General features: G+C 38.7%; 1 protein-coding gene across 1 annotated transcript in view; it reads left to right on the top strand.

Annotated features, from left to right (window-relative positions):
* Window positions 1–5257: 5257 nt before the first annotated feature.
* Window positions 5258–14140, top strand: part of LOC135464565 (probable Bax inhibitor 1) — an 89119-nt gene continuing 80236 nt past the window's right edge. Inside the window, exons 1-2 of the mRNA XM_064741991.1 lie at window positions 5258–5375; window positions 8661–8763. Of these exons, the coding sequence (XP_064598061.1) occupies window positions 8702–8763 (62 nt within the window). The 5' untranslated portion in view covers window positions 5258–5375; window positions 8661–8701. The remainder of the gene's footprint in view (window positions 5376–8660; window positions 8764–14140) is intronic.

The following is a 14140-nucleotide window of genomic DNA, read 5'->3' as shown; positions in this document are numbered from 1 at the left end:
GAAAATTTTTTTAAAGTTCCAGTTTAGAAGTCGACTTATTGGCCAATCATAGGTCGTTTGCCACAAAACAGCCAATATGGCAGCCACAAACGAGCATCTCTCACTGACAACCACATGTTTTGACAAGGATCTTACCATGAGATAAATAACTTGTATTTCAAATCAAGGACAAGGATTTACAATGGGCATGATCACCTACACAGGTCAATACCAATCTGTTTAAAAACATACATTCTCAGCTGCCATGCTGCAGTGCTTGTGAACTCTATGTACATGTAGGCCTACGACTTTACTTTACGGCCACGACTAGGTCTACATAGAAACAGTGACGCACTGAAAGATCAAAAGAGTTCACCGCTTTACACCCATTTGTTTTAGACGGGCAAAGCATTTCCCTATATCATCGAGACAGTTTATTAATAAACAGACTTCAAAAAGACACACAAAAATGGAATAAATAAAAATGAAATTAATGAAATTAAAAAAGCCTGCAGCCCCGCCCTTTATAACCTAGTTGATTTCTTTCAATCTCAACTGCAACAGCTATCTGTGAGACACTATTCGAATACATCTGGGACTAATATAACAGACATATTAGTTTGTTATGTTAGTCTCAGTAAACATGTACTTGATCTAGCCACGGTGGATATAAGGCAAGCTTTATATACGTTATGACCAAGGGACTTAACTTTATGTCAAATACATGTCTAATTACGGCTGTTATAAGTTGGCGTTCCTCGTCGTCTAAAACGACATTTTGGGACTGAGAAAGCACAACTTGCAAGCGACAAAAAGGATAATGGCACTGACGATCAGACAGTAGCCGCCTGTATATAGATGAAATCATAGCGTAACCATTATGATCGATCAATTATGTTGGGGCCATGACTTTCAAACTTTTGGGATTTTCTCTTACATAAATCTATTTTTCATCATATAATTTTATTTTTTCTACCAAATTTTTTTCACCAAGTCTCTTTTCTGGTTCCGTACGTTTATTTTTATTCGGAATTTGATTTGTTTTATTTATCTGGACTATTGATTTTTTAGTGTAATGCAGGAGCTCAACCAATAGTTATGTCAAATATGACTGCTGCACATCGTCTACAATGTTACAATGTATTACTTTCTAATGTAACGTCGTTCTGTCCTTATTATAATGCCATAATAATGCGCTGAAGAACGAACGTTTGGCGTCTGTACAATGGCGATGAGATCCTACTGGAGGGTGTTTGACAGGTCCCCATTAAGAACCATACAGATTTTGGCGTCAATACAATGGCGATGAGGTCCTATTGCAGGGTGTTTGTCAGGTCCCCATTAAGAACCATACAGATTTTGGCGTCAGTACAATGGCGATGAGGTCCTACTGCAGGGTGTTTGACAGGTCCCCATTAAGAACCATACAGATTTTGGCGTCAGTACAATGGCGATGAGGTCCTACTGGAGGGTGTTTGACAGGTCCCCATTAAGAACCATACAGATTTTGGCGTCAGTACAATGGCGATGAGGTCCTACTGCACGGTGTTTGACAGGTCCCCGTTAAGAACCATACAGATTTTGGCGTCAGTACAATGGCGATGAGATCCTACTGCAGGGTGTTTGACAGGTCCCCATTAAGAACCATACAGATTTTGGCGTCAGTACAATGGCGATGAGGTCCTACTGCAGGGTGTTTGACAGGTCCCCATTAAGAACCATACAGATTTTGGCGTCAGTACAATGGCGATGAGATCCTACTGCAGGGTGTTTGACAGGTCCCCATTAAGAACCATACAGATTTTGGCGTCAATACAATGGCGATGAGATCCTACTGGAGGGTGTTTGACAGGTTCCCATTAAGAACCATACAGATTTTGGCGTCAATACAATGGCGATGAGATCCTACTGGAGGGTGTTTGACAGGTTCCCATTAAGAACCAAACAGATCACAATGATGATTTCTCGTCTTGGGTCTCGTGTAAAGCCCAGAAGTTTATTTGCTTTCGTTAAACACATGAACTGATCTTTATTGATTGATTTATTTGTTTATTTACTTATGCTTTTGGTGTTTATGCCTTTGACAATGATACGATGGCAGCTGGGTTGTATAGATCTACCGGTCAAAACAAAGATACATTTTGGTAAAATCGCTGTCTGCACGTCAAATAGATCCAAGGCTTGTATACAGTGGCATCGTATGTTATCTGTTCATAGATACATATGTAGTGTGACTTCATACTTTGTATCATAGACAGGCTCAAATATAAAAGACTCCAGCTGATAGAACAAAAACTAAAGCAGTGACGACAGTGTGGTAGTTGACAAATGCTCAAGTCTAACCGGCGAAATACGGCTACAGCACAGAGAGCAACAACCAGAGCAGGGACGACAGTGTGTTAGATGACAAATGGTCAAGTCTAACCGGTGAAATACGGCTACAGCAGAGAGAGGGAAAACTAGAGCAGGGACGACAGTGTGGTAGTTGGCAAATGGTCAAGTCTAACCGGTGAAATACGGCTTCAGCAGAGAGAGCAACAACTAGAGCAGAGACGACAGTGTGGTAGTTGGCAAATGGTCAAGTCTAACCGGTGAAATCCGGCTACAGCAGAGAGAGCAACAACTTGAGCAGGGACGACAGTGTGATAGTTGGCAAATGGTCAAGTCTAACCGGCGAAATCCGGCTACAGCACAGAGAGCAACAACTAGAGCAGGGACGACAGTGTGGTAGTTGACAAATGGTCAAGTCTAATTGGTGAAATACGGCTACAGCAGAGAGAGCAACTAGAGCAGAGACGACAGTGTGGTAGTTGACAAATGGTCAAGTCTAACCCGTGAAATACGGCTACAGCAGAGAGAGCAACTAGAGCAGGGATGACAGTGTGATAGCTGACAAATGGTCAAGTCTAACCGGCGAAATACGGCTACAGCACAGAGAGCAACAACTAGAGCAGAGACGACAGTGTGGTAGTTGACAAATGGTCAAGTCTAACCGGTAAAATACGGCTACAGCAGAGAGAGCAACTTCTAGAGCAGGGACGACAGTGTGGTAGTTGACAAATGGTTATGGTAGGCCTGTATAACTTTGGGCGAAGTTAGGATACCCGGGATCAAACCACGATCAGGTTATACATAAAATGGTTCTTGTTGCTGCCTCGCTTGGCGATCATCGCGGCATGATGCTTCAGTGGCGGCAGTGGCGTGGTCTCACCCTGTCACAAAAAGACGGTATATGTACATGCACTTAACCCATTTGCCAAAATGGCCAAAGTCATTTTTTCCGACGCTCTTGGTAACGCTATCAATCATCTTTTAATCTCGAATTCTTTGGAAGCCATATGGGACGGGTCGCGTTAGAGAAACCGGAAACACGATGTCGTGTCACTCGTACGCTGCCACGCTGTGTAGATTATGAGGCGCACAATTTCCAACTAAGAGAATTCGGCCCGGGGCACGGAGTTTGTAGGCTACATTCCTTCGCACTCCTCGTCATCGTCATTTTCGTGGAGCCTTGGTGACAGTAAGCGGTTGGCAATGTCCGACGGTGGGGCCTTCTGCGCATTTTTAGTCTTCCGCCAACGGGGGAGCATTTATCTGAAGGCCTCCGTCACAGGTGAGAAAGTTCATCAGTAAAATGCCTAAGGTCAATGGATTACCCTGAACATATTCCTACGTCGTGTTATGGACGGTATACCTACAATGGTATACATGTATCTCTTCATGTCGATAGTCGCAAGACCCATTTTCAAAACCATGTAAAACAACAATCTCCAGAAGAATATGTAAGTAGTAAACTATACACAAAAGAGAGAGACGGCAGTATGCAAGAAATTTATTTATTTATTTGATTGGTGTTTTACGCCGTACTCAAGAATATTTCACTTATACGACGGCGGCCGGTATTATGGTGGGTGGAAACCGGGCAGAGCCCGCGGGAAACCCACGACCATCCGCAAGTTTCTAACAGACCTTTTCACTTACTATGCAAGAAAGAAGCGGTCATTACTCGATGTAGACAGAAATGACATCCAGTTCAAAGTTTCTAATCCTTGGATAATTCCCAGGTGGAGCAAAAGTAAATAGCTATCTAACATGCGCTTTGATTGCAACAGTTCATAATTTTTAAAGCGCCATGTTGATATAGATGTAACGAGAACGCTCACAGACCTACATGTACAGCTTATTGAAGGAAAATTCCGATTAATGGGGGATAACTTCCAAAGACACTCAAGCTTAGTTTGTCAGGGGAGATAAGCAATGGGACTAGAGTACTGGCTAGAAGCAATCGTAAGGAATCGTATCCACTTTTGTTAAAGTGTCAACACAGGTAGAAAGCCAAGGGTTTGCAATGGATAAGATGTGGCCGACAATTTATAGAAATAATGAGCCATAGTAAATAAAGGTTGTGACTGTGACCTTTAGCAAGTTACTGGCGAACTTGTCCCCACTTGTGATGCGCAGACACTGCACATGTACACCAGTTTGGTGAACGGCAACTACGTGGTCTTCAAGGAAAATTAGAGAACGCTATTGATTATACTGTAACGTCGACTGATTTATTGTCACCAAGGTCCCAAGTGGTGAAACTGGGGGAGTGCGCATTTAAATGACATTTTGAAATAACAGTGTCATATATACGTACATAAAGCCGAAATACCGATAGAAGTTTACAGAAGTTTAAACCACACATTACCGGTATAGGCTTTTCAATTTTTTACTTGATTTGTAAATAAAACAAATAAGAAATTATTATTATTATTATTATTATTATTATTATAGAATTATTATTTCCGTGGCTTATGCCTATGCCTGACGCAAGAGGGTTGATGATGACATTGTAGTCCTTTATCTACATACATGCACATTTGTCACAACTACCTACTGCCACGTACAATATAAGTCAGTCAATTGATACAAGGTAGGTACGGGTAATTAATAGGCCTACATTTTCTATGCAAGCCGACGTGGAGGTTTTGTATGGAAAGAAATTGAACTAGCCCCAAAATTGTACAAGTGAACCTATCGTTTTCGTCGACTCGTGCTAGCCTACGTGCAAACTCGGCAATAACCACCACGTAACTTCTGGAATTCGCACCTGGCTATTATGTTTTACTCCCTACACAAAAGTGTAAAATCTGTTTCAGGACAAAATTTAGGGATCCATATGCCTATCTTTTGTAATACATGCTTTCTGAATTAATGATTTACGTCTGCATATTCAGCTAGAACTTGTTTTCCATGTTTTAATTGTGACGGAAAAAAGCCACAGTGTAGGGAGTGAACTGGAACAGCCGGACGCCATATTGAATTCGAACGGGGAATTCCCGAAGTGTTTTCCGGAAACGTCAAACTCTGCTACACGAAAAGAGAACTGCGTTCATTGGAGAGATAGAATTGTGAGTATTTATTGAGATCTTCATGTTGAATTTAACATGTAGGATATATTAACACTTGTTTCTTTGTTTGGGTTTAGATTTCTCGGCAATTTGCAAGTGATTACTGCTGTTATAAACTAGCTACTACAGCACGAATTCCTGAATATGCGGATGTTGTTGTTGTTGTAATGTTGTCTATTACGCTTTCTAAGTTTCTTCTCGCAGTGTTTTGAGATGTTACGTTATGCTTAACACTTACATTCACACTCCAGTGTGTTCAGAGGGAGATTTGTTATTATCTGCTCTCTCATTAACCGAAACAACACACTGAATGACATATATTTAGCCAGAATTTGACTTCAGGGTGTTTCATTGCCGTTTTTTTTTTTCTTCTTCTTCCTCTCTCCCGTGGTAATTTTGTCACAGTATGATGTCGCAAAGACTGTTACATATGCCCTGGTTAAACCTCGCGTGAAATAGTAAAGGCCTAGATGTGAACAGAGTGGATTACTCGCCACTGATAAAACTGGGTAAAGTATAAATCTGATAACCTGATAGGCCTCCTGTTTATTGTAACCTTGAGTCCTTACTGTGATATACCTTAGTTCTGTTATTATAGTACAAGTATAAGGCACATATGGAAAGGTACATGTAGGAAATGGTAGGTGGACCTATGTGCAAACTAAATGTCCTCACTCTTCATTCAACATCTGACATATATCCACTTTTTTGGTTGACAGATGAATGATAGAATATCAAATAAGGCAGGTTTTAACGTGCTGAATTAGTACACTTGCAATCTGTAATAAATTTTGATTTACAAGTACATGTATACATGTGTCTTTTGTGTTTACGGAACTTGTTGCATTAGTAAACCAAGATCATATCTCAGTGAATTTTGTGCTTGTTCTGGAATTTTAAAAAAACGCATTATTTTGTAATTATCCCCCCTGTTTGAGGACGTGTGTTAGCATCACTCTTTTGTATCTTACAAACATCAGTAACATGTTGATAATTGTTTTCGTTCAGTTAAAAATGTTTTTTTTTTTTCTTGAAATTTCTGGACAGCGTCATCCACTTCTGTTGATATCTGCATTTGGGGTAACCTTTTGTTAAAAGAGCATGACGTTCCTCTGTTATAGTCTCGCACACATACACTTTTAATGTTTGTTTATTTTCTGCTTTTTTTTTTTAAATGTCCAGCTGGTTTTTAATGAATGTATAGTTGAAATTAAAACTGAAATGTTTTCCCATCCTTTTCTGGAAAATCCAGTATGACAGAGGTGAAACACAAACCTTTGTTCCATGGTGAATGAGATACCATACCACCATACCCACTTATTTTTGTCAAGTATGTGGAGGCTGTCAAAACAGTCATTGGCTTTGAGCATCACAAATGAATCTTGGGGCCCAAGCGTCCTAGGAAATAATCAATCAGTGTTGTGCTCACGATAAATAGACGCACAAAAAGGTAAGAGAAATAAGGGTCTGCAAACCTCACATCGTGGAGACACATTTGATGGGTAATTTTTGTCCCAAAGGCATGTAAATAGCTCACCGAACTAAGATTGTTTGCTGCAAGAGGGTGTCTCAGAGACAGTGAAGTACTCCCTGGCTGTGTTAAATGATATACTTGTAGGATATGTATTAAGTGATGTGGAACTGGAAGAAAAGAAGGGTATTTATTAAAAAAAAAAAAAAAAATGAAATCCCAAAAAGAATTTAAAACTTGTTTTTCATGAGTTTAAACCAGTTATATATGGGTCACTAACAGATTCAGCTGAGATAAAAGTTGAATATACATGTAAAATAACTTTCCTTTATAAGCTACATGTATCTCCACAGTAGATCTATCTGTTAATCATAACAGTAAAGATCTGAAGGTAGTTTTCTTCAGTAGTACAGGAGCATTTCCTGAAAGCATAACGGATGTAGGCCTACATGCAGGTGTAATTGGCCATTTTATATAAACTATACCTTTCATATGGTTTCACCTTACCAGTACCTAAAAAGATGTCAGGATTTGGTATGTTTTATTCATCTCTTATATCACTGTAAATGTCTCCATTTCCAGGAGATATTTAGCGGAAAATATGTGAGCAATGTTCATGGTATATAATACACGTATGTTTAGTTTTTAAGCCTGTCAACGCAATCAGAGTGAGTGTACCTTTAAACAGTAATTTCTGAACTATGCAGAGTGCTCTTAATAGCTATATGTTTGTACAAAGTGAGGTGAGTAAGAAAATCAAGAGTGCTTATTTACCATGGACCAAATTTATCGAAGCACACAGTTTCACTTTGAGGTTTTCAGTGACAGTGTAAAGAAATTGGAAGGAAGCTTCATGTGGTTTTACTTTCTATATAAAGGCTTTAACCCACTTGTGTATTAAAAATTTGTTGTTCAGTGCTACACTGTTAGTGTGTACACGCATTAGACAGCCCGCTATTAATTGATACTTGTTCAAAACAGATGAGGATGCTGTATATCTGCCTACTTTGACCAAAGCTTCCGTTTTACTTCGACCATTTATAAATTCTCCATCAGGTAGCGGGTTAGGTTTTAAGAGAACACAAACATGTAGAATTAGCAGAAATAGATATAAGGAAAGCCCTGGTAGTTTGACTTTCAGTTTCAGCGTGAGGACATGATCTGAATATCTTTAAAGCTGAAAGCTGCATAATATGGTTTTGCTTTTACTTTCTGAATGATAACCGGGGCCATATTAAAGAAGTTGGGATTTTCTTAAGATCCAAATCTTAGTAATTGTAGGAAGTAAATGTAAGTGCAGAAGGGACTGTGTTTGATGGAACAACAAGCATCAGAGGCATATAATCTAGTTATCGTTTGTTAATTTCCCAATTTTTAGTGTAAAGCATTCCCCTACTAGTCTCTAAACCTTTCAGATCTTAACAGTTTATGAATAAGACCATCCTTATACATCCAAGAATTCTTTTTTGGGTACAGCCCGACCCTAGAAAAATAGTGTCTGTAGGTCAAAAAAAAATTCCGATATAAACTTTACAGCAAGGCCCCTTTTTTGGGGGAAGGTTAGTTGAGTTGCACTTAATGTACATACGTCGTGTTTATGTACATGCATTTATGATGATGACCTGAGTTTTTCTTCTCCTGTATTTTGGCAAGAGGCCACCTTTTATCAGTTGTGTGGGGCCAGTTGCCACGAACTGTGGCTGCTCTAGTTTTACGCTCTATGCTGAATAGTTTTACTCTTAGTGCTGTATAGTCTTTTAGGTTTTATATAATAAAGGTTTTGTCGAAAAGTAATTGATGTTTTTCTGTTTTAGAGGTTTGCCTTAGTATTGACAGTGAGGATATAGAAGACGAGATGGAGAGCCTGTTTGGACGCCGCCAGTTCAGCATGCAAGCCATGACTGACTTCAGCCACCTGTGAGTACACGATACAATGCCATATTTTACACTGTGCTTGACATTTTGGTTCTTTGCTTGACATTTTTGTTCTTCTCTCGACATTTTTACATGTACAGTTTAAACATGAACATTTGAAGAGTTCATGTGCACCATCGTAAAGCAAAGCAGCTTTTCTGGTTGAAAAGTTTTCAAACTCACATGTAAAAACTCACGTAAACAACAGTAATTAGCCCCATCTGCTACACAGACGGGTGCATGTACATGCATGTATGAAATAGGTGAAGAAAACATTGGTTATGCATTCTTCAGGCAGAACCTACTTAAACAATTGTTTGTATATGGACCGTCAGAATACAAAGTGCATTGAGTTAGTGGTTCTATTCATGTGGAATAAAACCACATTTGTACATGGACCTTCAGAATACAGTGTAATATTCACAGAGACAAAAGGACCCGGTAGAATAGGTAGCCCTTTAAACTTCATCTATTGTGTTTGTATGTATTTAGTGGTCAGGATGTGGGTTAGAATACATACATGTTCGTGTACATTCAAGTACCCAGATCCTCAGGCATGTCAGGACTGGTTTTGATATCCTCTCTGGGTGCTATTTTGTAACATTACAATATTGTCTTAATGTTTGCCACGTTCTTGAGATAATAGGGCTGAGATCAAAATTACTTTGAAAGCAGATTGAAGCTTCCTCTAGATCCTTCCACAATCCTCGGAATCCTTTGTTAACCTTCCACTAGATCCTTCCACAACCCCCAGAACCCTGTGTTAAGCTACTAGATCCTTCCACAACCATCAGAACCCTGTGTTAACCTTTTACTAGATCCTTCCACAACCCTCAGAACCCTGTGTTAACCTTCCACTAAATCCTTCCACAACCATCAGAACCCTGTGTTAAGCTACTAGATCCTTCCACAACCATCAGAACCCTGTGTTAACCTTTTACTAGATCCTTCCACAACCCTCAGAACCCTGTGTTAAGCTTCTACTAGATCCTTCCACAACCATCAGAACCCTGTGTTAAGCTTCTACTAGATCCTTCCACAACCCTCAGAACCCTGTGTTAACCTTCCACTAGATCCTTCCCTCTACCCTCAGAACCCTGTGTTAACCTTCCACTAGATCCTTCCACAACCATCAGAACCCTGTGTTAAGCTACTAGATCCTTCCACAACCATCAGAACCCTGTGTTAACCTTCCACTAGATCCTTCCACAACCCTCAGAACCCTGTGTTAACCTTTCACTAGATCCTTCCACAACCCTCAGAACCCTGTGTTAACCTTCCACTAGATCCTTCCACAACCCTTAGAACCCTGTGTTAACCTTCCACTAGATCCTTCCACAACCCCCCCCTCAGAACCCTGTGTTAACCTTCCAGTAGATCCTTCCACAACCCTCAGAACCCTGTGTTAACTTTCCAGTAGACCCTTCCACAATCCTCACAATGCTATGTTAACCTTTACTTTCATGGGAAGGAGAGTACACATGTAGCTTTCATAAATTTACATGACAGAAACATTTTTATATATAGGTCATTTACATACATACCCACATACCAACATACATACATACATACATGCATACATGTATTTGGGTGTATACACAAGAGTGTTGAGTGGCTCAGTCGGTTAAAGTGCTAGCGCAGCATAATGACCCAGGAGTCTCTTACCAATGCGGTCGCTATGAGTTCGAGTCCAGCTCTTACTGGTTTCCTCTCCGGCTGTACGTGGGAAGGTCTGCCAGCAACCTGCAGATGGTTGTGGGTTTCCCCCAGGCTCTGCCCGGTTTCCACCCACCATAATGCTGGCTGCCGTTGTATAAGTGAAATATTCTTGAGTACCGCGTAAAACACCAATCAAACAAATAAAATAAATAAATAAGAGTGTTGATGTATATCCTATATGTATGTATGTACTATGAAGTTACATAAATGCACATATAAAGTGTGTATTAATGTAGAATGTAGTTTGCCCTGTAAGCTGATACCATCTGTATCAGTTATGTGACCTACATGCATATGCCCAATGTACTCCCTGATACATGCCTACAAGCCTGGAAATCAGCCGAGTAAGACAAGGTCAATGCCCGGCACCAAATAGTAATTTGAAAGGGACAAACTGTTTTGTTCAGGACAAAGTTGTCATGTAAATAACGTTTCATCACAATGTGAAAGTAAGAGGAAGATTTGCTATAATGTCCTGCACTAACATAGAAAAATGTTTCTAGGCTACATATATATATGTGAGCAATGCGTTTTTTGGGCTCGTCAGCCCACGCAGTATTCCACTACTGTTGTGTATGTACTTGTAACATAACACATGCTTATGCATGATGCATCATATACAAACAAAGCTGCTGTAATATGTATGGATGTGTAGACTGGCTGAAGTGGCAGGCGAAAAGTGTTACTTGTATTTCAAGGCCACCCTCTAGAAATTATTAAAGATACATGTATGTGTGCCTTTAGTGTGTAATCTGGTGGGGGAGTGGGGGGGCTGGGAGGGACAGAATCAAGACAGACAGAAGGATATGGGTATGGAGAAGTGGTAGTTGTGTTTCAGTAGGACATGTAGATGAAAGGAACATGAGAACTACAGGGAAAACAAATATACGCTACAAAATTTAAATGCCTGACTTAGTTTATGCCTGCAGTGTCTATAAACATTTACATGTAGGTTAATTATACAGGGTGTGCACAGTCCTTGAAACTTCTTCAAAGTGCTTGAAAAATACAATTTCATTTTCATGCGCTTAAAAAAGACAAGTACTCCTGGAATTTCCTTGAAAATCTTAGTTTGTCCGGAACTTAAATATTGTCTACTGACCGCCAAGTCTGTATATCAGGAGCTCGCAGATAATTTTCCCATAATCAGGGCTTTGTCGCAAATTTAGAACAATTTTTGGAAATGGCGATAAAATTTGAAAAAATGTGAGTTCTTTTACATTACAAAAAGAAAAAATACAAACGTTATGCCAAATCAAAAGGTTTTTTGCACATTTTCGCAATTTTACTAATGGAAATAATCCACTTACTTTCATTTCAAACGGCCTCATCTTGGCGAAACAACAACAACACAGTTGTATGGTGATTACTTGACAGAAATCTACAAAGGGGGTTCAGCATTGATGCAAGTTGACTTACATTAAATAACGCTTGAAATCATTTATTTTAAATAACGAATGAAAATCGTCGCTAATTGTTGAAAAAAAAAAAAATTATATAATTATAAAAGTTACACCTGTAAATGAAGTTACCTCCCATGAAAAATTTAAACTTTTCCACTTAAACTATTTTCTTTTTTTGGATCCAAAGTAAATGTTTCAGAATATGTGCTGTTACATAAATGTGTACGTCATCTAGTTTCCTCCTGTCAGACTGTGTTACTTCAGTCATAACTTATCATAATGTTGCATTTAAATAAACTGAATTTACAAATTAATTCCGTAACAAATTTTTCTGATTATTATTATATTTTCTGAAATTACAATTTATTTGGATCCTACAGATAGGTTGAAGAAAGGATTGGGTTTTTTTTTTTCAAAAAACAAAAACATGCTGCCAATCATTGGTCCATTATTTTGAGGGCAATTGTTCAAATGTGACGTTTGATAAACTCCAGATATAGCTGGAAGAGACCAAACTGATTCTAGCAGCTACACCAAGGCAGATAAAAACGAAATACAGCAGGAGACATAGGAATACAGAAGAGTCATGGCCGCTAAGGAAGTAAGGCTCAAGAAAAATAGTGTTTACTACAAAATCTGATGAATGGCTAAAAATACTGACCCAGAGGAAGCCCTGCATAATGATATATGGCGTTTGTTATTTTTTACTGAGCCAAGGCTGGGTCAAAGAATGTGTCACATTACAGAAGTGAAGGGCAGATATTTCTTGCAAAAGCAAGCGTACTATTCTATATACATGGATGCAAATTAAAGCATCAATAATTCAGACTTAAAATACATGTATTGTCTATAATTTGCACCATTGTATCTTTAAACATGCCTTGAAAATGACAAAAAAACTCCTTGAAAACCCCTTAAATTTCATTTTCATATACCTGTATGAATGCTGTTATAACACTGGGTTTTCATTAATACATGTAAATTAAAGGCTTAATCTATACGACTGTCTTACTATGATGTTACTGATGTGTGAAAGGTTTTAGTTATAAAAGTACGCAGGTAAATTTGAGGGGATTTTCAAGAAGTTTTGACATAGATCCCTTAAGCTCAGAAGTGTCAATGTCATTGGAACTACAACTAATAAATGTAGCAAGTTCAGATTCCCTGTAAAATTGAACAATAAATAAGCAGCTTCTGCTATGTATTAATAAATCAGCATCTACGCGTAAAGATATATATATATATATATATATATATATATATACCTGGCTGGTACTACCATACATATATAGCATATTACAGGTATCTATATATGTACATGTACAAATGTACATGTAAACATTTGAGAATATGTATACTGTATAAAACTGGCTTTTAAATAAACTGTATATCTAATATGTGATATGTACAAGAACAACTGTAAATATATACGTCATGTAGACATTTTACTGCATTTGGAAATCAAAAACTGCTCTATTTGCTTATCTTTGTAACTATTTGGACCTACATGTACGGGAATCTGTTCCAAAGGGGCATAACTCTGCATAGCCAATAGACATAATCCAGTGCAGATGGAGTTTAGTCTTTTGACAGTGAAAAAACTCGCCTGACCATTCATTTGCCATAAATATGTTATGAAAATATTGACTGGACCAGGAAAGTCACAACACTGCAAATACAGCCTAAGAGTACAGCTTTTGTTGTGGCTCTATAAATACACGTGGAGTTTGTTGGATATCCTGGTACAAGGGAATTCCTGCGAACAAAAAGTGAATTAGAACTGTTTATAACTGATATTACCACTATTCAGTTCTGGGTTACAATGTGAAAAAAAAACATGTCTCTGTAGCAGCATTGAAGGCATCCAACCCATAGCAGCTGGAAAACATGAAAGTCACATTAAAGAACCATAGCAACTGTTTTTTCTACAGATTGATTTCTCAGCACTTATAGAGGAGTTCAAAAGTCCTGATAATTCATTCACCGGTAACTTATTCTCCATAACTACTGGTGTTAAACCTCATCGCGAGCGTGCGAAAAACAGCTGTTTTCTGCTCAGTGGTAGAGATCAATGACAGATTCAGAGTGAAACATGGAGAATGCTACAGTTAAAGCAGTAAATGTAAGCATTATAGTCTTTTCTTTTTGACAGAATGGACCATAGTAAATGTTAGTATTAATCACTACTCCATTAATTTGGACTGCTCAGCACTCAGTGCACTGCAGCCAGCATATGAACTGTTATCTCACAAGCTCAC

Source organism: Liolophura sinensis, chromosome 4 (assembly GCF_032854445.1).
Source record: "Liolophura sinensis isolate JHLJ2023 chromosome 4, CUHK_Ljap_v2, whole genome shotgun sequence".
In the NCBI taxonomy this organism is placed as follows: domain Eukaryota; kingdom Metazoa; phylum Mollusca; class Polyplacophora; order Chitonida; family Chitonidae; genus Liolophura; species Liolophura sinensis.
The sequence above is the reverse complement of the archived record's forward strand: the minus strand, read 5'-3'. Positions and strand labels throughout refer to the sequence as shown.